Source organism: Amblyomma maculatum, chromosome 6, assembly GCF_055883805.1.
Source record: "Amblyomma maculatum isolate TAMU_Amacu chromosome 6, ASM5588380v1, whole genome shotgun sequence".
Taxonomy (NCBI): Eukaryota; Metazoa; Arthropoda; class Arachnida; order Ixodida; family Ixodidae; genus Amblyomma; species Amblyomma maculatum.
In genome coordinates, this window is record NC_139349.1 from 110,317,223 (window position 1) to 110,341,870 (window position 24,648).

The 24,648-nt window shown below is 45.7% G+C and overlaps 1 protein-coding gene across 1 annotated transcript in view; it reads left to right on the top strand.

Annotated features, from left to right (window-relative positions):
* LOC146186572 (cell adhesion molecule Dscam1-like) overlaps positions 1-24,648 on the top strand; it is a 283,106-nt gene that overhangs the window by 126,214 nt on the left and 132,244 nt on the right. Inside the window, exons 2-3 of the mRNA XM_084608063.1 lie at positions 17,510-17,833; positions 21,943-22,101. Of these exons, the coding sequence (XP_084464189.1) occupies positions 17,510-17,833; positions 21,943-22,101 (483 nt within the window). The remainder of the gene's footprint in view (positions 1-17,509; positions 17,834-21,942; positions 22,102-24,648) is intronic.

The window sequence follows — 24,648 nt, forward strand, 5'->3', positions numbered from 1 at the left end:
AACAGGAACAGGCGGGCACTTCAACGTCTTCTATTTCGTTCCATTTCGTTCCTTCTTCTTCTAGCTCTAATGCACGTGTCAATATGTACTACTGGGCGTTGCTCGCAGCGTTCTCTACCAGGAAAAGAGCGCTATGAGATCTTCTTAAGCTATGAGGCCAAAGCAGGACTTTTCAGATACCGTATGACATTAGATTGCAGGATCAAGCCCTGTTTCATACTAGCCAGATTCAAAGAAAATGCATGCTTTTACCTCATGAATAAATAGCCCGTCATTATGGCTATGCGCTAAACTCGGAACATTGACGTTCCGAATATTTACGTTCATCGTCCAGCTTGCGTGACAACCCATCATCGCTAAACGGTTAACCCGCAACCTATTACGAGCGCGACTTATTTGTACATTCTTGGAATGAACATTTGATAATGAATAAATATACGACTATAAAAATTAGTCACACCTTCGCTTTCGACAAAATGATCACCAGCAACGCACTTACATGGCAATGCTCCAATTGCTCCGAAGGTATGTGTATTTCATACTCACGCGCAGTTCTAATAAAGGGACAACAGTTACGCATTACATCCCTCTCATGTGCTCGACAAGACAGGTCCCACATCTCTGGAGGTGCACTTCCAACGACATTTCGCCCTACACAAAATGCAGATACCCTGGACACCCATTGCACAGAGCATGTCCCTACCCCAAACATTTCTTTAGATAAACCCGATTACTGTCACCCCGCCGTGGTGGCGCAGTGGTTGGGGCGCTCCAAGCATGCGGAATTGAATACCAGCCGCTTTTCGATGGAGGCGAAAAGCAAGGTGCCCGTGTGCTGTGCGATGTCAGTGCACGTTAAAAAAAAGCCAAGGGGGTCGAAATTACCGGAGCCCTGTACTATGGTTTCCCTCATAGCCATGTAGTCGCTTCGGAATGTTCAACCTCATAAACCAAACCACCAAGCCAAGCCGACTGCTGTCACTGCTAACCTAACTTCTTACCGCGTATCGGCTTCTGCCCTATACATCTCACTCATCGGAGAGCTTAGCCGCTCATCCCATATACCTGCGGCCTCGGCGCCCGCTTTTCGATGGAGGCGAAAAGCAAGGCGTCCATGTGCTGTGCGATGTCAGTGCAGGTTAAAGAACCCCAGGCGGTCAAAATTTCCGGAGTCCTCCACTACGGCGTCTCTCATAGCCTGAGTCGCTTTGGGACGTTAAACCCCACAAACCAAACCACACCAAAGCTTCTAGCGGCCACTGTTTCGCGCACTAAATAAGTCAGTAATCAGTACCGTAAGTAAACGCGGAGTAAGGTCGTGGCTCGGACAAACATCTCATAAATGAGATATTTCTCGATCATTCTCGTTCCTGTGAGAGCATCGAGAGGAACTGCTAAGGACGTTCTGTTCTTGTCAAAGTCACAAGAGAGAAACGGATTCACCGTTTCGTAGTTATGACAAAGAGGAGAATACATTTTGTGCTCACACACACACACACACACACACACACACACACACACACACACACACACACACACACACACACACACACACACACACACACACACACACACACACACACACACACACACACACACACACACACACACACACACACACACACACACACACACACACACACACACACACACACACACACACACACACACACACACACACACACACACACACACACACACACACACACACACACACACACACACACACACACACACACACACACACACACACACACACACACACACACACACACACACACACACACACACACACACACACACACACACACACACACACACACACACACACACACACACACACACACACACACACACACACACACACACACACACACACACACACACACACACACACACACACACACACACACACACACACACACACACACACACACACACACACACACACACACACACACACACACACACACACACACACACACACACACACACACACACACACACACACACACACACACACACACACACACACACACACACACACACACACACACACACACACACACACACACACACACACACACACACACACACACACACACACACACACACACACACACACACACACACACACACACACACACACACACACACACACACACACACACACACACACACACACACACACACACACACACACACACACACACACACACACACACACACACACACACACACACACACACACACACACACACACACACACACACACACACACACACACACACACACACACACACACACACACACACACACACACACACACACACACACACACACACACACACACACACACACACACACACACACACACACACACACACACACACACACACACACACACACACACACACACACACACACACACACACACACACACACACACACACACACACACACACACACACACACACACACACACACACACACACACACACACACACACACACACACACACACACACACACACACACACACACACACACACACACACACACACACACACACACACACACACACACACACACACACACACACACACACACACACACACACACACACACACACACACACACACACACACACACACACACACACACACACACACACACACACACACACACACACACACACACACACACACACACACACACACACACACACACACACACACACACACACACACACACACACACACACACACACACACACACACACACACACACACACACACACACACACACACACACACACACACACACACACACACACACACACACACACACACACACACACACACACACACACACACACACACACACACACACACACACACACACACACACACACACACACACACACACACACACACACACACACACACACACACACACACACACACACACACACACACACACACACACACACACACACACACACACACACACACACACACACACACACACACACACACACACACACACACACACACACACACACACACACACACACACACACACACACACAAATATTTCTGAATGTCCTAAGAATAGAAGAGCATACAACACAACAAAAGTGTTTGTGAATTGGGAAGGGATTGAAAGATGAGTAAAGCTTCATCTACTTAGCGAAATCCGAGCTTTGGTTAAAAGAAAAAGGAAGAGTAAAATAAAACGCTTATCATTCAGAAAGTTCTTAGCTTCCGAGCCTCACTTTAGTTTCAAAAAATGTTAAGAAACACGGCTAATAATGTTCTAAAATTCTAAAAGAAAAAGGAACCGCTCGTTAGCTTTTGGCACTTCACGCTTTTTCAAAATTTATCAAGTTCTTTTTTAGAAAACAGGATTATTCTAAAAAAAAAAAACGGAACCACTAGTTGGCGGTTAGTAGTTCGCCCTTTTTTAAAATTTATCAAGTTCTTTTTTAGAAAACAGGATTATAAAGCTTAAATTTTATTATTCAATTTTATATACTGTTTACATTAAACTTGATTAGTGATATGGCACACTGAGCTTGTAGCACCAATGCCACGCTTAGCGCGCGTTCGGGTTTAATAAGAAACCGAAATCTCGTAAAGGCTGCGTCTCTCTTCCCTGGCTGCATGAAGTGGGTGACCGTCGGCATCACCGTGGTTATTTTCACAGCCTTCACTGTCGGCCAAGAAAAGAGACGTGAGCGATAGACAAGTGAATGCAGCTGATTCATATTCTTTTTAAACTAGCAGGATGATGAAGACGCATTGATTTTAGCACTTTTATAGCATGCGCCAAAAGAAAAGGCGTTTATGTTCCTTCATCTTCAAGCTGCTGCCTTCTGAGCCAAGCTTTTGTTCCTTTTCCTCGTGAACAGGAAAATGTTCTCAACACTCTCAATGCTCCTTTTCGTTTCGAATACAGCAGTTCTCCAATGGATATTCGTAGACTTAGGATGTTCGGGCTACGTTCCTAACTTGATCCATTCAAATGTCGACCAAGCATCTCGAAACCACGCGTACATACAAAGGAAACCACTTCTATGCGGCAGGCCTCACGAACGAATCACCGTAATGTGTTTCGCGAAAGCAGAACAGGCTCGCTGTCAGAGAACTTCGCGTGTCTGACGTGGCAGTTAATTCATCTAAGTGCCTGTCCGTCAAGCTAAGCTGACAGGATGCATGGTACAGTTATGCTACCTTTTATTTGTCTCTCAACATAGACAGCTGTCGCGAAAGAAGTACTTTGGCATATTGACGTTGCTCCGATACGCATCCCTTCCGTATTCATTGTGATCCACGTCAAAGTAGGTCACTGTGCCAAAGGAAAATGCATGTAATTAACGTAACAGCACTAACGAAAACAAAGAGCAAACTTGTAAATGTAATAACCAATTTACGAGGTCTGGTCTTCACTTTTTAAACACTGGTATTCAATGACGTGTTTGATTTTATAGGTTAAAAAATACTACCAATGACCGACATATTTTTTTACTGCCTTGGCAATTTTTAACGTAGCTTTTAAGGTGACTTACTGAACTAACTAGAATGAAATAATATCTTCGTTTTTACTTATGAAAATGACTCCCTTTTTCTGGAGACATGCCAACGCTAGGCATACAGCTTCTCGGTATCTCATAGTTCCATCCGGTTTCATACGGTTTCTAATACGCTATATAACACTACAAAGTGTCCAAGAGATTTTAACGATGACAAAGAAAGCAGGTCGACCTTCGTAGGGTTACACAGGTACCATTGGAGTAGTCGTCTACCATCTGGCAGCAACAGTATATGTTTTCCTAAAGGTATATTCTATATACTATGTTCCGAAAAGTGTCGTGAGTTCTACCTTTGACTGACAGTCATAAAAGACGCATTTTTTTTACGTAAGTCAAGGATATTTCTTGAAAAGTAATATCCTTTACTTTAATGAAATGAACAGAAAACACCGAGCAATATAAACACGCTATAGCTTGTTATCATAAGCCCATGCCTTCAATACCACAGTGTAGAGGCAAACTACCGAGTTAATTAATGGCTACCGACTCAACAGGGCGCATGGGCGAAGTGAAGAAACACAGCGCACATTGTCCTTGACCTGCGTTATGAAACTACTGCGAACTTTACACATTCTTAGCTTCAACCAACCGATCCTGCTTGCTTGAATTGTTGTGGCACGTAAACACCCGCTATGCCATCAGCACCATTAATCGGTCCAAACATGTCTGCCCGCGATGTAACGACCACCCGTTCACGCCTTTCTTTTGTTGCTCTCGCTTCACCATGTTCCCGCTCGCCTTCCAGTGAAATGCGGCAGGCTTCAGTGCCCTCCGGAGTGGCTGTTCTTTGCGCGCTTTTCTCTGTAATGGCAAGTATCCAACGAGCACTCCTCGCCACGAGATCCCTTCCTTCAGGGAACGAAGGGTTCTGCACCAGCGGCGCACACTGGGGAAGCGATGTCGCTCCCCCTACCATCTTACACAGGCGTCGACGGCCTTTCCAACAAACCACGGCCGGCTGCATGCATATGCAGTGAGGACCACGGGGCGGCGGCCATAACGTGCACCAGGGAAGAGGGCTGCCACCGCCGCGACCGTCGCTAATCGCCCACTTCTCGCTAACGATTGTGGATACTTGGCGCGCGCTCTCTCGGGCACGACTTCGCGCGCGCTCGCCGCAGCGGCGCAGTTGCTGCTCGCCATTCAGGCGGGAGACCGTTCCGCGCTCAGCCACTGGCCTGGTCCTGACATGAATAAAATCGCCCGGGCCGCGAACACAGGGAAGAAGAGGAGCGCCCTCTCGCTATACAAATTCGAGGGTGCTGGAAATAGCACGGGAGTATCCTCCGGTCGGAGCAGGTGTGCGACAGTTCTGGGGTGGGCTTTAAAACCAGCGCCTGCCTTGAATGTTATGGCGTGAGAGTGTTAAAAGGCTCCTCTCCGCTGCTACTTGCGAATCCTCCTTTGCGTACTTACTGACGCGATCGCAGGCCCCTTAATTTGTCTCTCTGTCACACACCTCATTAGCACGTATTCGGCAGCTATCACATTATGTGAATGACCACCCGACGCATATATAAAGCCCTGCTTCAACCAAGGCGTACCAGTCTCCGTACGTGGCCTAGGAGTAGTGTCCCTTACTAGGGACCAAGGCATACCGATCTCCCTACATGGCCTAGGAGTAGTGTCCCTTATTGTGGACCAAGGCGTACCAATCTCTCTACGTGGCCTAGGTGTAGTGCCCCTTACTTGGGACTAAAAGGTCCTGGTGGTTTTATTCCCATCTCATGCTCACATTTGAGACGAGAAACACGAGTTGGCAGCTGCTGCCATCGCATGTAGTGTTATGTCACACGATCCGCTACCAATCAGACCCTGGCCATGTCACCTGCCAAGTACCACCTGTCATGGCCATGCCCGTAATATTTCGAGCGCAATGGTGACGCTGACAATGCGAACAACGCTGAGGTTTATGTCGAATGGAGACTTTAATTATGTCACATTAAAAGACAGGCACCGCTAAAGACGCATGAGATTCTAGTTAACGACTTTAGTATGCAGTAGTTTCCTTTTTTCTAAGTGGTTGGCACAACAAACCACATCATAATCATATGTACAGAGCTTGAAGAACTAAGAAGCACTTGCCAGAAGTTTGTAATGAACATATCCCATTACAGTCAAGCTTATACTTTTAAGAGAAATGCCAATCAGTAACATTTTGTGCATTTTTTTTGTTTTTCTTCCTAAAAGAAGCAAAGCTCTTAAATAAGTTAAAGAATAACTATTATTAACTTTTTAAATAATAACTAATAATATAATAACTTTTTAAAGTCATTTCAACCAAGTGGAGATTTTAAACGTTGCTTTTGAGCATGATGGCCTTAGTCACCTATGCGGCAACACAACACATTTCTATCTGATCGTCATACTCATTATCGTCCATCACCATTATCATTGTGACTAACTGTGTACTGAGACCACAGCAAAGTTCAAATAAGTTCTGCCTCGCACCTTCCACTCATGATAGTTAACAATAAAATAATATTTCCGCTTACGCATGATCTTCGCTTTGCCAAAATAGCTGTGTACAAACAACTACTAATGCAGACACTCTCTTTTAGACAACCGTCAGAATTCCACAAAGATTTTTTTTTTTTATGGGAAGCTGCGGAGAGGGTAAGGGGGTGTATTGCAAGGACTAGAATATATATGCTTTTTTTTAAAAAAACATAACGACAAAGAAGGTTCTATTAGAAGCGAGTACGTGTAACGTAATTTTTTTTTTTCGCGTCTTATTTTTACTTTGCGGAGCAGTGCAGAGCTTGAGATGAAAAAGCAATTGTGGGAGTGGCAGCCGAGTCTGCACTGGGCGTTCCGCTTGTCACGCCAATTCATCCCGCACATTTAGTCCTTATTGTCCGCATTTCTATGCTTCGGTTTGATGCCCGTTTAAAAAACAACTGCATTCGGTACAACATTCTCCAAGCACGCTTGCGGGCGGCACAGATTTCTTTCAAACCGGGACGTCGGCCCTCCGTAATTTGCGCGTTTGTGCAAACAACGGGACCTCCGTTCCCAAGAGCAAAATGCGCTTATGACTCCTCGGACGTTCGACGTTATGTTCAGCGCACGCGAGGAGAAAAGAATCACGCCATCGCTGCCATAGTCGACCACCAACTCGGGGTCCTGGCTCGCGCCTCGGAACTGCCGCCCCGAGGCGTGCGTGTCACTCGGTAATATATTTAGAAATCTTCGTCGGCCACGTAATTAAATGCAACGGTCGCGAGCACGCCGTGTTAAGGGGAGAGTGGCGCACGCGGCTAAAATCAGCGCCGTTCTTCTTCTTCCGCTGGGCTGCACCAGTTTGGGAACAATGCGAACAGCGTTCAACCCTCTTTGCGTGGCCGACGTTCGCGCGGAATTCACGCTAAGCACGAACTCTCAAATAGAATGACGTCAGTACTCATGTTACTGCCACGCAGCAATTCATTTGCAACAAAAGGGTCTTGTCTTGGTCGTTATTACGCGCCCCTTTCCCGCATTAGTTTGTTTGAGTTGGGATTAGCGGCATCAAGAATTGATGACGTCGGCACGAATGGTGTGGAAGGTGCTTAAGCGCAGCACTTAGTGGGTCCTATGTATGCTGTGAGTGTTTTACCTTTTAGTGTCACTGAAGGTCCATAAAGAGGGGATCTTCGTAATGAGTCGCAGGAATGGCTGAATAAGCTGGCGGGACATAGAAGTGAGCTTTTTAATTGCTGCCGCTTTTATATTCGATGTCATAGCTGTCAATAAAAGTTCAATAAATATGAATGCTCTGTCCACACTGCAAAGTGCCGAAGTAAGCTTTAGCTGCTTTGTATAAGACTAGATTACCTATTCAGAACTTGACTTAACCAAGGTTTAATTGATGGCATGACTTTAGCCCGAAATGCAACTTTTCTTGTTAAGCCATGGGAGCTTGGTCACGACTGTCAATATTTTAAGAACGCAAAACAGAAAAAAGTGACCATCAAGTCATCAGACTTTCAATGAAGGGTTAAATATCTTCCCGTACGTCTAGCATCTGCAAATAGATGATGCAGACAAGATTTCCTAGAAAATATTATAACCTCTAGAAATAAGCGAATAAGTAAGCGGATGAGGACCCAGTTCGATGGGCAGACGAGGTTTAGAAGTTCGCAGGTGTCAAGTGGATGCAGCTACATATGACCAGTTTTTTGTTGTTGTGGCTGTAGGAAGAAGGAAAAGAAAATGCACGGGCCTGCTACTGGCTCTGTAGCTGAGCTACCTCCGCTGCCTCGTGCAGACAGAAGAGGAAATAGAGAAGGAAGAAAAGGAACAGGGAGAGAAAGACGCGCGCCGCAACAACAGCCGTCGTCCACCACCGAAACGGTGGCGGGTGCAATGACGGCCTGCAACAGATAAAAATTCCGTAACAGGCCAGCCCACGCCGCAAGCGGCGGCGACCCACCTGTCCCAGCCCCGTCAGGGGAGTACCAGGCTTAATTGGAGGAATATCAGAAAGGCCTTCGCCTTGCAGTGGATATAGTCCGACTGGTGATGTTGATGTTGAATAAGTGAGCGTGGTGGAAGAACTGCCTGAGTTTAGTTGGCGATCTTGACTTTTTCAACGTTCGCGCCCATTTTCTTCGCATCGGTTTCCATATCTCTGTTTTTAATGGGATACAGTCAAGAATGTCCTCGCTTCACTGAAGCAGTTTATTGAATCCTTCGCTCTTAGGTGGCGAAGCACGACAAGAAAGGAGGGGCGAAGGAACATGCGTTTCGTCGCCTACCGCCTGTGCATCAATTTTCCCCGCAACGTATTTTTCTGCGATCTAGTCCTTGAAAATACTCGAGAGGCGTGTTCTTAACCGGAGCATTTCGCTGCGTATATTACTAACAAAATGTTCATGTTTAGCAAACCAATACCTTTAACCTCTACGTCCTCTGATTTCAAGCTAGAAATAACGTTTATGATGACTCAAAAATTTCATGCAAATAATTGTGAGGTTATGCACCGCAACGTTATCGCCCATGTCGTTTGCGTTTCGTTCACGTGTTAATGAACAAAGTTGCTGCTATTAATTTACCGGCTCCATAGCATGGTATTAGAAATGTTCGAGAATCCCGTAATCTCTGCTTTGCCTTTTATTCGTGTAACACGTTTATTATGATGTAAGAACAAATAACGGGTGCTTTACTGCTTGGATATTGTTATCTTCTTATTTCGTCAAAATTTAACTGAAGGAAACAGCCTCAGCTTTTGCGCAGCCATACAATACTCAGCCTTTGAACATGTAGGAATCTTGAAGGCACATAGTCGTGCATGTGCTCACTGGAAACACCAAGCATATAAAGCAGAGAATATAATTAACCACGTAGAAATACTGAAAAATTTAGCGCCACTGTTGAATTTCTCTCTGTTGGGGTTAATGTTCCCGCAAGAAAAGCACCAGGGGCCTAGCGAACCATCTCCTGGTAATAACGACGCCTGCGAGCACCCACAAAAACAAAAAAAAAATATCCTGAAGCATCCAGCAAGTACAATGAGATCTATCTAATTCCCGCTTATCTCAGTTCCTAGCGCACGGAATTCATTAAAGAGACCATCCCAATTTCAGCCAGGCCTGCCGTGGGAAATGGGCAGACAGCCTGGGGGCTCGCAATTGGAAAAAAAGCTAAAACAACCGAAGCAGGCAGGCAATCACACAGTGAATTAGATAGCGTCGACCGATAAACTACGGAGGCTGCATTCCCCTAATTTCCGCTGCAGTGGCTCTATGGGCAAGGTTTCTGCAAACTTGGTTCTTTTTCTTTTCCGATAAATTTTAACTCGAGTCCACAAGCTGTTGCTACTGCTGCTGCTGAATGCGCTGCACCTTGAAAGCCTTTGCGCCGGCGCAGACCGTTCTTCCATCAGCTTTCTTTCTCCCTCTTTTTTTTTTTTTTTTTACGGCCACCCCTCACAAACATTGCCAGAACGGGAAGGCACATACACACACAATCACACTTCTCCTTCCCCACGCCCGTCGGCAAGCCACATATCGGAGTTTCTCTTTAATTATAGGAAGACGGCTTTGATTTTCCAGTTTCTTCCTTTCTTTTTTCGACTGCCTTGCAAGAACTACGTATATAAGCCGCAATGAATGGGCTCAAATGGAGGTTACGTCTGTTTGCCTCTTTATACAGACGCATCGTCGCTCCCGCTGCTTGCACTGATCATTCTCCCTTCGCTTCATCGGATGTTCGTTCTTTGTCGTGGGCCTCAGCTGGGATTCTTGTTCGAAGTCGAGCGGCTGCAAGAAGAACACGAATAACAATAAGAAGAAGCGCGGTTCTTCCAGAAAAAGGCGTCGGAGGAGGACCATTAATTTCATTGGGATAAGCAGCTCCGCTCGGGGACCCAACGGCGGCGTCCAACTTATGAGCGCGCGCCTGCATCGGACATGGAACAACTCGATAGTGCCCTGTTTTCTTTATGGCTGGCCAGAGAAACACGCAATGAAAGGGGCGGAGGGGGGGGGGAGAAGACGGCAAAGCAGAAAAAAAAAAGGGGGGGGGGAAGAGACGGGGGGTGTACAGCAGTGCTGAAGCTGGGGAGGGCGCGTGTTCCAGCATCGAAACAAGCCAGTTGCCAGGGCTCTCCAAACATGGGACGTTTCTAAATTATCCCCGATATTGCCGTCGTCGGGGTCCACCCCTCCGCCGCTCTTTCCGTACTCTTGGCGTCGCAGCCGCACTGGCTTCGGTTGTATTTACGGGACAAGCCGTCTCTCTGCTGCTACTTCTGCTGCTGCTGCTAGGAGCGCAGCGACACGAACGCGTACTCTTTACTTGTCTTAATATTATTCTTTCTCGAATGCAGGAATGTATACGTGTGCGCGCGTAATTTCGCCATCGGCAAAGGTTCCCCCGCGGTGTTTCTTCTGCGATTCATAATGCCGCAAGGCGCCGAAGTAGTATTTCATTTCATGTTTTTATGGCGATGCCTCCAGCTAGCGATGTTTGCGAAAGCTTCGTAACAGCGCGCAAGTCTGTAGGTTGAGCCGAATAAGGCGCATGGGAGGTGCAGAGCATGCGGGCGAAGCGGTTACGACTCGAAATAAGCTCGCAGTGTTTGAGTCTTTCAGAGATGTGCCCTTACTTGTGCGGCAAGACTGCTTTCTCGAATTTGTTGAGCTTTGAATCTTGGCTGTGTTCGTATACCGACAAATTTTTGACAAGCGCGTATTTCATTGGAAGTTGTTTATCAATGCACTTTCTTCGCATATCGTAAAATTCTATTTTAATAATCAACATATCCGCAGATCACCCTTCGTAAGACTCATACTCTCTCTCTCTCTCTCTATCTTTTTTTGCAAATAGCTTTTCTTTACATTGGCTTTTTTTGTATATGGCAGACTTAACTACTCGATGTGTGCGAAAGACTCACTTTAAAGGAAAGATTCTGCGGCGCGTAGAAAACGTGGGGCCATATCCTTCATTATTTCTATAATGGTGTCTTAAAATAGTTGGAATTTTTACTTAAATATATTGCTTTATTTCCTTAATTAGGAATAATCTTCAAGCAGCTCTTGGTGCAAGAAGGCTAATTGGGTCTTGCCGGACCCTGGTAGTGCTCTCGGCAACAAAGGAACTCGCTTATGTTCGATATGGAACAAGAGCAAGAACAAAGCAAACGCGTAAAGTTACCCTTATCGGTCAGCGTTATCTGTTCTTTACATTCTTATGCATTGCATAGAAATCAGCGCAGAAACTTGCTTCTTTCCTTCAGTTCTTCTCATCCGACGGCCGGGCTTTAACATTTTTTTGCTTAACCGTATAGGATTCGCGAAGGCACTTGCGACTTGCCCTCGGATTCATCGGCTACTACTTTGGCTCTCCGATGTACGTGAAGCTATAGCAAACTGCTGACCTTATTTGTCATTTTACTTTAAACATCTTAGAATAATGCTGCATCATAGATTTACATCTATATGAGTGTAATTTTACAGGCCTTTGCAAGCATGAACTTGTCTTTCCGTCTCCAATACTCGGTTCTTTAAAGCCACAGTTGAGAGCGCATACTAAAAGAGGTAAATAATAAATGAATACTTCAATCAATAAGGGAAGTATAATGCTCTGTGGCGCAGCCTTTGGCAACAAAGACAGAAAACTTAGCGTGGAAAGAACATCACCAATATGACGGCCATGCAGAAAGAGACACGATGATTTAGAATTTCTCGTGAAGCTGTGTAGCCTCTAATATGCAGTTCCCGACATAGAAATAACGCAGCATAGTCAGCGATGGAGTTTAATGTTTAAGGAATAGAAAAAGCAAACCACGAGAGGGACGCAGAGAAAGCGGTTCCAAAAACCGCAGCTGGCAAGTTCGCGGTCTCGACAGCATTGCCGACGTTTCGTTGAAACGTTTAAGACGAACGACGCATGTCTTCCGTTATAAAAAAAAAAAAAAAAAGAAAAAAAAAACGCTTTGTCAGACCATTTGACACGCGGTCACTGCTAAATTTATCGCCTTTACAGTGGCGTTGTATTGCAGTACATGCCTGGTCAGGTAATTATAACCAATGACTCGTTCTAATGCGCTGTTAAAGCCACTTTTGATGTCTAGATTGTTTTACAACCCTGCTCATTTTCATTCACCTCTTCGGTCGGTAAATTACTGGAAACATATGCCCGCCTATCCATCCGACGTTGTTTCTAAGGACACCCGCTGGTGATGCGAAATAATATTGACCACGCATGCATATCTCCTGACTGCCCCATAGACGGCTATACAATAAAATGTCAGGCTATCAGTTCGATTGTTCGTTCATAAGACGCGTTAGCCTAAGTGGCTCCAATTTGGCGGCCTATTTGAGCCGACGAACTGTAGCCATTCCCACCAACCCTGAAGAGGCAAAGTCCTCCAGTCGTCGCCTTTCAGTCTGTGCAGATTTAAACCATCATTTATCATTCAACATGACACCAGTTTTAATGCGAAGGCATTGGTAGCGCAGTTACACGAAAATTGCTTGACGTTTTCGTTGTTGTCAACACTCGATGGTGCTTATAAATATGATGGCACGATGGCCGGAAAATATAAGTAATTCAATAAAGAAATTGCTCGCTATCGCGGTGCGAACCCAGGCACTGTACGCATCAGGCGGGCTATTGGTTCAAGCCTTTCAAAGGGCATCTAGTGAAAGCATTGTGGTGCGCATAACTTACTCATGTATGTGTGGGATGCTTACCGATTTTACGGTGATAATATTTCATTGAATGGAAACGGGGAGCGCGGTAGCTGCGTCTCCTTATGCATTCAATGATGATAATAGGTCTCGACGCAATGAAGTAAGCACAGATGAAACACCGAATTTACTTCGATAACATCTTGCTACCAGACTGTACAAACTATCACCGGTTTGTAGCGACCTGATTAGAATATCGCAAGTTTAGCCTGCAAGAAACACGCGTGCAGATTACAAGACAGAACATTTAACGCACTTAGAAACATTTGTCGCGAAATGGCGGTCCCAAATTAGTGTGTTTTTGCAGTTTCTTACGTACGCGATCCAAGTTTCTCTACCAAAATTTTAGTTTACAAGAACGGCGAGCTCGTATATCAAACCCCGTGCGGAGTGCTCTATTTGCTAGAACAAGTCGCGCTGAGGAAACCATTCATTCGCTGAGCACTTCTATTGGTTGCTGAGATCAAATTAATTATGCAGCAATGACGACTAAGCTAAGGATAGCACATTAAGTGTGTGTGTGTGTGGGGGGGGGGGGGGGGAGGTGTAGCCACTGCAATGTGGCGTGATGTATTTAGAGTGGGTGGGGCGCTGCTTCGTGACGGTGGAGTCCGGTATTATTACTTGGGGTTCAAATGTGATCATTTTCGGAATGATCCTTTTATGACATGCCAAAGTGTGTTAGAAGAAATATCGCACCGATTCTCGCTCAAATCACGCTCTAAACGCAGGTCACGGTGCCGTAATTCTCGAGTACACCACCACTGACTCTTAAAGATGTGGCTGAGGCTGGTTCATCTGCAGAAGTGTCATCTCGCAAACGAATCAAGTCATTGCTTATTAAAACCACAGCATTGTTACGCATCTCGGTCGCCATCTATCCCCACTTCCACGTCCATATTTGAGAAAGGCTCGCTTGGCAGCAGCTTCGGTACATCAGAAACCATCGGGTTGCTTTTCTAAGTTTATATTACCTCCAGACAGCTCTTGTGTCCTCTTGCCCAGATCCGCGGCGCCGCCTTTTAAAACCAACCTTGTCGTTAACGTTTCAATACTTTCCAGTCGTGAGAAGCCCACGTTTTTGCTTTTGTTTTTTAAGGTTACTTCGCTTCCGTGCGCGCCTAGAAAAGGTCATATTTCAACAAAGTATCGCGAGAATGATGGATGGATCGCACGGGTCGCTACGTAAGCCTTTCCTTCCGAAGCGTGGTCGCCGCGCTCCTGTCTTCGAAAACTCGAGCTGAAAGCAAAAACTAAACAAAAAAGAGAACATTTCGTAAGGACAAAGGAGGGGAGGTCACGCTGGCATTCTGCGGTCGCTGCTGACCTTATAAGGTTCAGGCAACTCCTTTCGTCGATTTTCTTTCTTATTTAAAACCTCTATTTACATTTCGCTCTCTATTCTTCCCTCTATCGCGATTGACGTGCTTTCAGTGCTATCAAGTTTCACTTTCCTGCTTTGAAGTGTGTGGGCCTCTCTCTCTCTCTCTCTCTCTTCTTCTTCTTTTTTTTTTTTCTACTGAAGTTTTTCTGTCAAAGTAGCGCCGACGTAAGTACGATACTAAGCTTCATCGGTTGAGCACAGCGTCATCACCGGCACGTTGTCAGTAACCCGTGAGATCTATATTTACCTTGCTTTTGCACCGACTGCCGACCACTTCGTGCATACAATGCCTACTTCAGCTTCACCGCGAAAAGTGGCCGCAACTCTAAGCTGCAGGGCACTGAACAAGATCGATTAACCAGGGCTTCGACTGCAGTTTTTGAAAAGGGCGAAACGAAAAGACAGAGAGAGAGAGAGAGAGAGGATGAAAAACGTGATAAATTTAAGCACACACATCACACACATGTCAAGTTGGCTGCCCTGCCCGGAGAAAAAAACGACAAACACGACTAAATGTTCAAAATCGACAGTAATGCTTACTGTTGAGCTGGTTTTTTTAGAGCAGGACTTAAATGAAAATTCAACTATCAGAGAGATTAAGCATAGCGGAGACATAGCAGCTAAGACGGGATACCGGTCGCATCCAGCGGCCGCGCAGCGATCACATCTTGCAACATCACATCCGTAGCCAGCGTCTGTTCCGCTATGCAGACTATCGTTTCGATGTAAACGTTTAAACGCTCGGCCGGATTGATCAGAGAGGCTTCAGGAATGAATGACCTCAGCGGAAAACAGAACGTACGTCAAGGCGGCACTAATTAGGGCCAACATTACACTTTATTACGAGACTGTCAATGTTTATTTTCCTCAAGGAATTATTGCGGGTGTGTAATTGGCACCATGACTGTCTTATAACTAACTTGAAAATTGCTGCCCTTCCTGTGTATCGTATGCACGTATACATGCTTTTTTTTTTTTCTGCGCCATTTTGGCTGGAGGACGCAGAAAGATGGCGCTACGCGTGACTTAATGTTTTTTATTGTTATAACGTTATGCTAGTATGTTTATTTCCCGTTATGAGTTTTGCCTTCTGCAGTGTAACCAAGAGCGCACTATCTAGCGGAGCACTCCACAACAGTGGCGCATAATGTATACATTTCTTTCTGCCCGTCCTTGTCCAAAAACATTGAAAGCTCTTTTCAATCTTCAGGTGAGAGAGCAGAAAAAAAAAATTAGTTGTGGTTTAACTCTGGTTAACCCCATTTGAATTGCGATAGCAACAGCAGAAGTTTCTTTTGCCAGATACATCATTCCCCTATCACGCCCTATCAGTGTAAGGTGCTACATTATTGGGGACACTTAAGCTCATCCTTTAAGAGCATGACGCGAGAGCGTACGCTACAAGCCCACATAAAAATGAGAAGGGTTCAATGCTGCTGAACCGAATGTGGAGCGAAAGCATAAGTTGCCGGTGACCAAGCGTTCTTCTTCTTCTTCTTCTTCTTCTTCTTCTTCTTCTTCTTCTTCTTCTTCTCCTTCTCCTTCTTCTTCTTCTTCTTCTTCTTCTTCTTCTTCTTCTTCTTTTCTTTTTCTTTTTCTTTTTCTTTTTCTTTTCCTTCTTCTTTTTCTTCTTCTTTTTCTTTTTTTTTCTTCTTCTTCTTCTTCTTCTTCTTCTTCTTCTTCTTCTTCTTCTTCTTCTTCTTCTTCTTCTTCTTCTTCTTCTTCTTCTTCTTCTTCTTCTTCTTCTTCTTCTTCTTCTTCTTCTTCTTCTTCTTCTTCTTCTTCTTCTTCTTCTTCTTCTTCTTCTTCTTCTTCTTCTTCTTCTTCTTCTTCGCGGCTGTTCAAGGTCAAACGTGGCCCTTTCCGGGACGATGCGACTGGTAATAAAAAACGGGCACAAATTTCTGTCACTTAGATAAGTCATATTAGGTCATGGCTACGGTTTTGTCATGGCGTCAGTGTCGATAAGTATGGAGGCTCGCGAAGAAAGCGATCCCCGCGCACTTCACGACTTGGCACTGCGATCGACATGGCGGGGTGCAGTGCACGCGCTGTTGAGCATTACTCTAGAACATAGCACAGTCTTGACAATAAAGTTTATTTTTGAGAAATGCATTGCAGAATCCTGTTATTGTCACGTTCTCTAGTAGCAAGCAACTACGTATAACTCCAGCGTAATCGCGCCACGCACGAGAACAATGAAGAGCTTCCCTTCGACTAACTCGTCTCTTCTTTACGTGAGACGTTTTTCAGGGCCGACGGCGTTATTACGCGCTGTTTCCGGTAGAGCCGTACATTACGCTTCAGTGACTTTTGCAGTGACCACACCTGGCCGTTTTCCGTCTTTCTCTCGTAGCACGTACAGTCCGGAGTAGTCCCCAGGGCCTTGGACCGCGGCTGCTGGACCCGCTGCCCGCGGAGCTCCGCTTCTCCAACTCGACGGGAGGCTCTCTGCAGTGTTCCGCCCTGGGCCAGCCGCCGCCCCGCGTGGCGTGGCTGCGCGAGGGCGTCGAACTAACGACGCTCGAGGGAGCGCTGCTCGTGCTGCCCAACGGCACACTGAGGTTCCCGCCCTTCGCTGCGTCCCAGTTCCGACAGGACGTGCACGGGGCCACGTATCGATGCAGGGCGGCCAACCTGTTCGGCACCGTCCTCAGCACCGAAGTGAGAGTGCGAGCAGGTAAGCGGTTTAAATACAAGTGTTGTATATCATAATATTACTGTCAGCCTGCGACTGTATACACTGCAAGTACGCCGCAAGAGGCGTTTACTACCTCCATAATCACTACATTTCAACTGTTATGTAGATCTCACTTCATTTCGCTCTACACTGTCATAACTGTGTCGTAGATTTTTTTATGTTTTCACAGAACCGCCACGAATGGAGTGCTTGTCCGTTGCTGTGCGGTCGCTGCTAGCTGAGTCCTTGTTCGTGTAATAGGAGTGTAGTTGTCTTTTTTTTTTTGTCGATTGGAATGAAGGAGTACGAGCAGGCTGAATGTTATACCGAGAAATCACTCATAAAAAAAAAAAAAAAAAAAGGAAACCTAGTTTCCCGCGTCCTTCCGTTGAGCGATCGAACGCCTTATAACCACTGAGCCACTGCTGTGGGGCTCAAGTAATCGCGATTCGTATTATTACCAATACCTTCTTGTAGCGATGTTGTCACTTTAAATGCACACCACAATCTCGACAACACTCAGTCACCGCACTTCAGCTGTGCTACTGAGTTAACAGGTCTGAGAGAAGTTATTACATATATATTCTACAAGAGCCCGCTGCAGCATGGGTTATCTTCAATGATTGTCGCGCTGCACTACAATTGCTTAAATCACCAAGAATTCAGGAAGAGCTCGCCATTGACTTAAATAAGCTGCGCATTGAGTCCTATGATCTGAGTCACCGCATCGTGCTACAGTGGTTATCGGCTCACTGCGGCATCGCGGGCAATGACTGCGCCGACGGCACTGCAAAAGTACTACCAGAAGACTTCTCAAGGAATATTCCAATTCCATTATCACGAAGAGATGCGGCAAGACTTGTAGCCACTGAATCATGGCGATTGCAACGCTCTATGTGGTGTGACCCGAACCATCAATACCGACCTCTACACAGAATAGATCTCACTTGCGTCTTTGAATTCCTCACAATTTGAACAGGTACCATCGTAACTGTCTACGCCGAATCCGCTTGAATGTGTCATACACAAACTACTTTTTATATAAAATAGCCACAGCGAGCAGCCCTCTGTGTTCTACATGTGATGTATGTGAAGATTTCGAATATTTAGTAACCTCCTGTCAACGGTTTACTGTACATCGCAGGACACTGCGTAATAATTTAGGCTTAGCTGAAGACACTACCTCGCGCCTTGAACATGTTCTGGGTCCTTAGTGAGACATTTCGTCGATTGCGCAAGCTACAAAGGCCTTATTAACTTTTCACAATTTGTCACCCTCATCCCTCACCCCTCATCAGCAGTAGCATGCTAGGCTCACCACAAGGCAGACAAAATCTCTCTTTCTCTCTCTCTCTCTCTTGTCACTTTTAATCTGCCATCACTCTCTCTGTAACTATCTTACAGCTACCCTGTCATTGTTTTTCTAACGCGATAGCATTAGCAATGCCATGAAGGTGAAAGCTGTCCGGCGTTTGCACCTTTAGCGTCGTCTGTGTGAAGTTTCCACCTGGAGATCGTGGGAGGTGGCAGGTGGGGTTTGGGAGATTTTTCTTTCTCCACCTACCACTTGCTATTGTTGGCAGGTGTCAGGTGGAGAAAGAGAAATCCGCCTTTACATTTGTAGAAGGGAAAGGCAGACCTAATATTTACTCGGCAAAAATTAAAAAAAATAGGAAATAAGATTAGAACCAGAATATGAAAATGTTGATGAATAAAGGAAAAGTACCACGCGTGAACGCAATTGATCGCTTCAAATTATTTTGCCTGCTTTTCGTAAGCACGCCACACGCTTTCAGTCACCATGTCTGGACTGCAGGTTAGACCGAGCCAGTAGAGAGAACAATGCCTTTAGCTGAGACATGCACCAGAGCAGCTGCACGCAAGGAGCACAACACGCGTTTTCACCGACTTGTTTGCATTTGTTCTTCATAGTCTGGAAGCTTGAAAACTGTGTTCATCGTTCCCATTAAGTCCAAGACGACCTGATATGCAAACACGATATTCGCTGCAAGGAAGTAAGCACTGGACATAACATCCATTCCTGTGCAGACATGCTCTGTTCTTTAATGGACGGAACCAAGCAAGAAATCGCTCCGAAAGATGAGAAAAGGTAGAAGTGTCCCTTCTCCTCCAACTTCCCTGGGAAAACTAGACCCGTCACAGCGCTGGGAAACAAATGACCGCTCCCTTCTCCGCCGGTTCAAGTACACGCGTGCGCTCCCGAGCGCGTAGATGAGCGCGCGCGCAGCAGAAGCACTGCTTTAAACACGGGTGAGCAAGCAATCAAGCTGGTAGGAAGAAGAGGAGAAAAAAGGGAGGAGTTGGGGAAAGAGAGGCGAAAAAAAGCGCAGCGCATGTCAAGAGGCAACAGCCGCACCATCTCCTTTAATGAGTGGCCGAGAGCGAGTCGTCCACAACGCAAATACTCGGGAGCGCGCAGCCGTGAAAAATGACGTAGCCGCCAGAAGAGCATCGTGCTGCGCTCAGGAGAGGAGGAGGAGAAGGAGTATGTGGGGTCTGTAGGAGAAGCAGGAGCGCAGGAGACACGGCGATCTTCGCGACACGAGTTCTCCGAGCATGAGGACCACGCGTGACAAATAAGGCTTGGGTCCGGCCTGTCTCCGAGATTCGCGCCGCTTGCTGCCGGGCTTCCCTATCCTCTCTTTCTCCTGATGCCTCCGAGGGTAAGGAGAAGCGTGAGGTCTCTGCATTGCCCGAGGAAATGGCCGGGAACGGAAACCGGAGCGAGGACCCCCTGCAGCCGGAAGCCGGGCACCGAGTCGTGTAGCGATTGGCCCTCTGTCTGGGCCTGGTTAGCGATGACCACGAGATCGACGGGCTCTTCGCGGGGCCTCGCCTTGTACGCTTCAGTGCCTTTTGTTCGTATATCCGTCGCCAAGGTGCCGTGCTTTGGATGGAACGATGCTTTATCTAAGCTTGGGAGAGAGCTTCTATCTCATCTTCTTACAGAATCAAAACACCAATTGAAAAGCAAGATTCTCCAGCTATGTCAGAATACTGCATTTTTATTAATGCGCGCCTGGCCAAGTTACTTCGCTTGTTTGCAGTTTGGCGGCATCAGGAAACCTGAATCACAAACATTAATTTTTGCTTTTCTTACTCACTCAGTTCTTTTGCACCGCCGACCGTGCCGCCTGCGAACATTCCGAATTACTAGCCGTTCTTAATGTGCGGTTTTGTCGTGTTTTTCTGGCGCAAACATATAGAAAACAATAAACAAAGCAGTATACTCTCGATTTTGCTACTATCTCGTCATTCCTCAAGCAGGACTTAGATGCACTAACAGATATTACTTTTTCTACTAGAATTTTTCAGCACTACATAACAAATTCATAGCCGTTCATCAAACCTTGGCCAAATAAGCTTTGTAAAACAAAAAAGAAAGAGAAATTACGGAGATAAATTGAGATGCTTTGAAAAACAGACATGTTTATTAGCTTTACAAGCTAAGCTGAATGACGCACAGCAGACTCCCGGCTTAGAGCTATGTTTTGAGGTTGCAATTCATTTTTCTAGCTAGACTGCATTTCATTACGCGTAGGGGTTGGCATGTTTCTTTTTTCAAACAATAAAAAGTTGTTTTATGTGAAATGGCTTGAAATGCGAACTGAATTAAGCAAAGAAACACTAGTAACAAAGTAATTTCACTGAGTGTAGTGTACGGCGTAAGGAAAGCCAGCACGATGTACTTTTCGGGAGGAAATTTAAGAAGTTGCTAGCTAAGTTGTAGGAGAGGACACGCGTGAAAGGCAAGCAGAGGTTTTTGTTTTCACCTTCGCTGAGCGAGCACAGCCATTTTACCATTATTCGGTCAGCGGAAGTCGCCAATTTATTACTATTTGAATGATGTGCCGATAATGGTGATGTTGCGTTGCTAAAAATATGAAAAGGGTTGGTGGCCTCATATTGCGCTCAGAATTGCAGTACATATATAAGCCCTTTATTTTTTGGTTAATGCAACGTTCGTAAGCTAACACAACGTCGCAAATGCGGTATCCTAGTGTGAGGCCACGGGTTAATGAACTTGTGCTGCCCAGTTCCTTCACGAAGTGCCCTCTAATTCCATACTCATTTCCTCTCTCCCACAGTTGTAGAGCAATACTACGAAGTGCAAGTGTACGACGAGTTCACCATCGCTGGAAACACGGCCGTTCTCCGCTGTCACGTACCGTCCTTCGTCCGAGACGACGTTGTCGTAGTCTCCTGGGAGCAGAAGCTAGCCGACAAGACAAGCGTCGTCGCCAACGGTCAGTTTCTCAAATTTTCTTATCGCTGATTTTGTGGATTTGTTTTCACCGCCTCACTTTCGCTTATTGTCTCTGCTGTTTGTACGTATACCCTACGCGCAGTTGCGGATCTTCTACACGGAGCAGAGAAAATGCTTTCTCTCACTACGGGCAGGGGACGCCTGATTGGGTCCTTTCGCCTGGAGAGCTTAATAAACAATGATTCGCCACGGGGACGCAAGCTGTTCCACGCCTCTTGGTCGCAACGAAGTAGCAAGAGTCGCGGTGGAGACCGGAAGCGTTAAGCACCCCGAAAAACCGGGATCCGGACTTTGCTGCGAGGCAGAGGTTGGAGTGTGAGAGTGCTGGCGTCGATAGCACTACGTGAACCGGAAATGGCTCCGCTCGCTTGGGTTGCGCAACGCAGTTTGTTACTTAAATACCGCGGCTCCATTTGTTTCACAGTTGCTGCACATCGTTACAAGTTTGGTAGCGGCCGAGTTGATAGGTTTCGAAAACGAAACTAGAAAAAAAAAAAAAGAGTTTCCCGTGGGTTGTTTTCGCGAGGTATTAAAAGTTAAAGGAAAAAAAAAAACGGCCATGGTACAGTGGCCCTTAGTGAATGAAACTAGAAGTTGTTCCGACTGACACTGAAAACACAATAGACCTATGCGTAAAAACAAAGCGCTAGATAGTGCGTTTAATTGCCTCAGTTGCAAAAACTTTAGACGCTTTGTTGAGGCACCATGCTTACCTCTCAGTCCTTAGGAAGGAGGAAGAGGTGAAACTAATTTCGGCCGATAAGTATAAGGGAGGGCTTCCAAATGTGGGATGTCTTCAGTCAGGTTAAGTGTGGGCAAGAGACCCTGGCCTCTAGCGACGTTTAAGTATTGCTCTGTAGCCCGGACTTGGCCGTTTGGTTCCGAACTGAGCAACACGTCCTCCCACTGCTGGCCGTTAGCAATACTCAATCCCTGAGGAGGGGGATCTTGAGGAGATGACATAGTATATGCGGTAACGTGGCGCGCTAGGCGCAGGGCATTCGTGTGAATGGATATAGCTTCTGGTATATGTAAGCCTATGTCGTCACGCTGTTAGAATTTGAAGTTGCGCCTAAGCTTTTTCTTAAAGCTTAGACAGAACTTTTTGTCCGAGGATAAAGAGTTGTGCTTAAGAGGTAATGCTGAGTGATCTCTTGACAGGCAAACGTACCATCCTCGCACTCGCTAAACACCTAAATGATTGCGACACGAAGTACTGGCCTGCTATCTATTCGCACTGTACCTTTTGCTTTCTGATCAAACTGATTTGGAGACAAGACAATTTCAGAAATGTTACACGGTTCGATTCCGCGTGGCAGCATAGTTACATGTTGTGGAAATTTGAGAAACTGGATGTTCGGACCAGCTGAAATTATCTCGCCTTCCCAAGCATATGCATAAACAATTTTCAAAAATGAAAAAAAAAAAAAGAAAGCTTGTAATCCTTTCTGAGCCTCCAGATATTACGACTGTACTGTCTTTCATTTCTGGGAAACTTGTTGGCCACTCACGTCTAAGCATGAATATGACCGATTAGAAGAGAAGAGTGACTTCCTCGGGGAATTACACTTTAATTGAGATTTTTCGATGTTCATTTCAGATTGTTCAGTATATTAACTTTTATCATCAGAGGCAGCGTTCTCATTTTCAGGTATATACTTCACCCTTACCCTAGTTAATGTGCGTGGAAGATACTCTGTGGCATATACATGACTAGTGGGGAGCAAGTTTTTTTATCAGCGGGGAAACGCCGCGCCATTACTATGTATAGTAAAAAAAGAAACGGTCATTATTTAAAAGCCTTACTGTTCCATATCGTTGCATTAGGTTATTTGGGTGTATCAAAAATACACGGCGCCACCATCGAAGCTCCACATTTTCTACACAAAATTTTAGTTATTGGAGCATATACTACCATCACAGTTTTAATAATGCAACAAGACGAACACGTTTTTCTCTGCACTAAAGACACATTCGCGCTTTACGTCACATATTGCAGTCTATCCCGTTGGGGAAACTGCACAAAATAAAGGGGAAAAGTTATCCGCAGAATCATTACGCGCTTGTTTGCTCTCCAAAAAGAAAGAAAGAAAGAAAGAAAGAAAGAAAGAAAGAAAGAAAGAAAGAAAGAAAGAAAGAAAGAAAGAAAGAAAGAAAGAAAGAAAGAAAGAAAGAAAGAAAGAAAGAAAGAAAGAAAGAAAGAAAGAAAGAAAGAAAGAAAGAAAGAAAGAAAGAAAGAAAGAAAGAAAGAAAGAAAGAAAGAAAGAGAAAATGTTATGCCCCAACGAATAATGAGAGGCCACGCAATACCAGATTCCAGTTCGGCTCAATCGCTGAGCAGGCAATTCATATGCACGAGATCCGCGAAGCATATACGTACATAAAGCGCCTAGTGCCGACGCACCACTGATTTCTCTTTTCAAAAGTGACGAAACACTTGGCGCCTAGTAGATGTACATTTACATTTGTCTCGGCACTCCTCGCTCAGTCGTTGGGCAATGCGATTCCGCGTATGCAAAAGTAAATG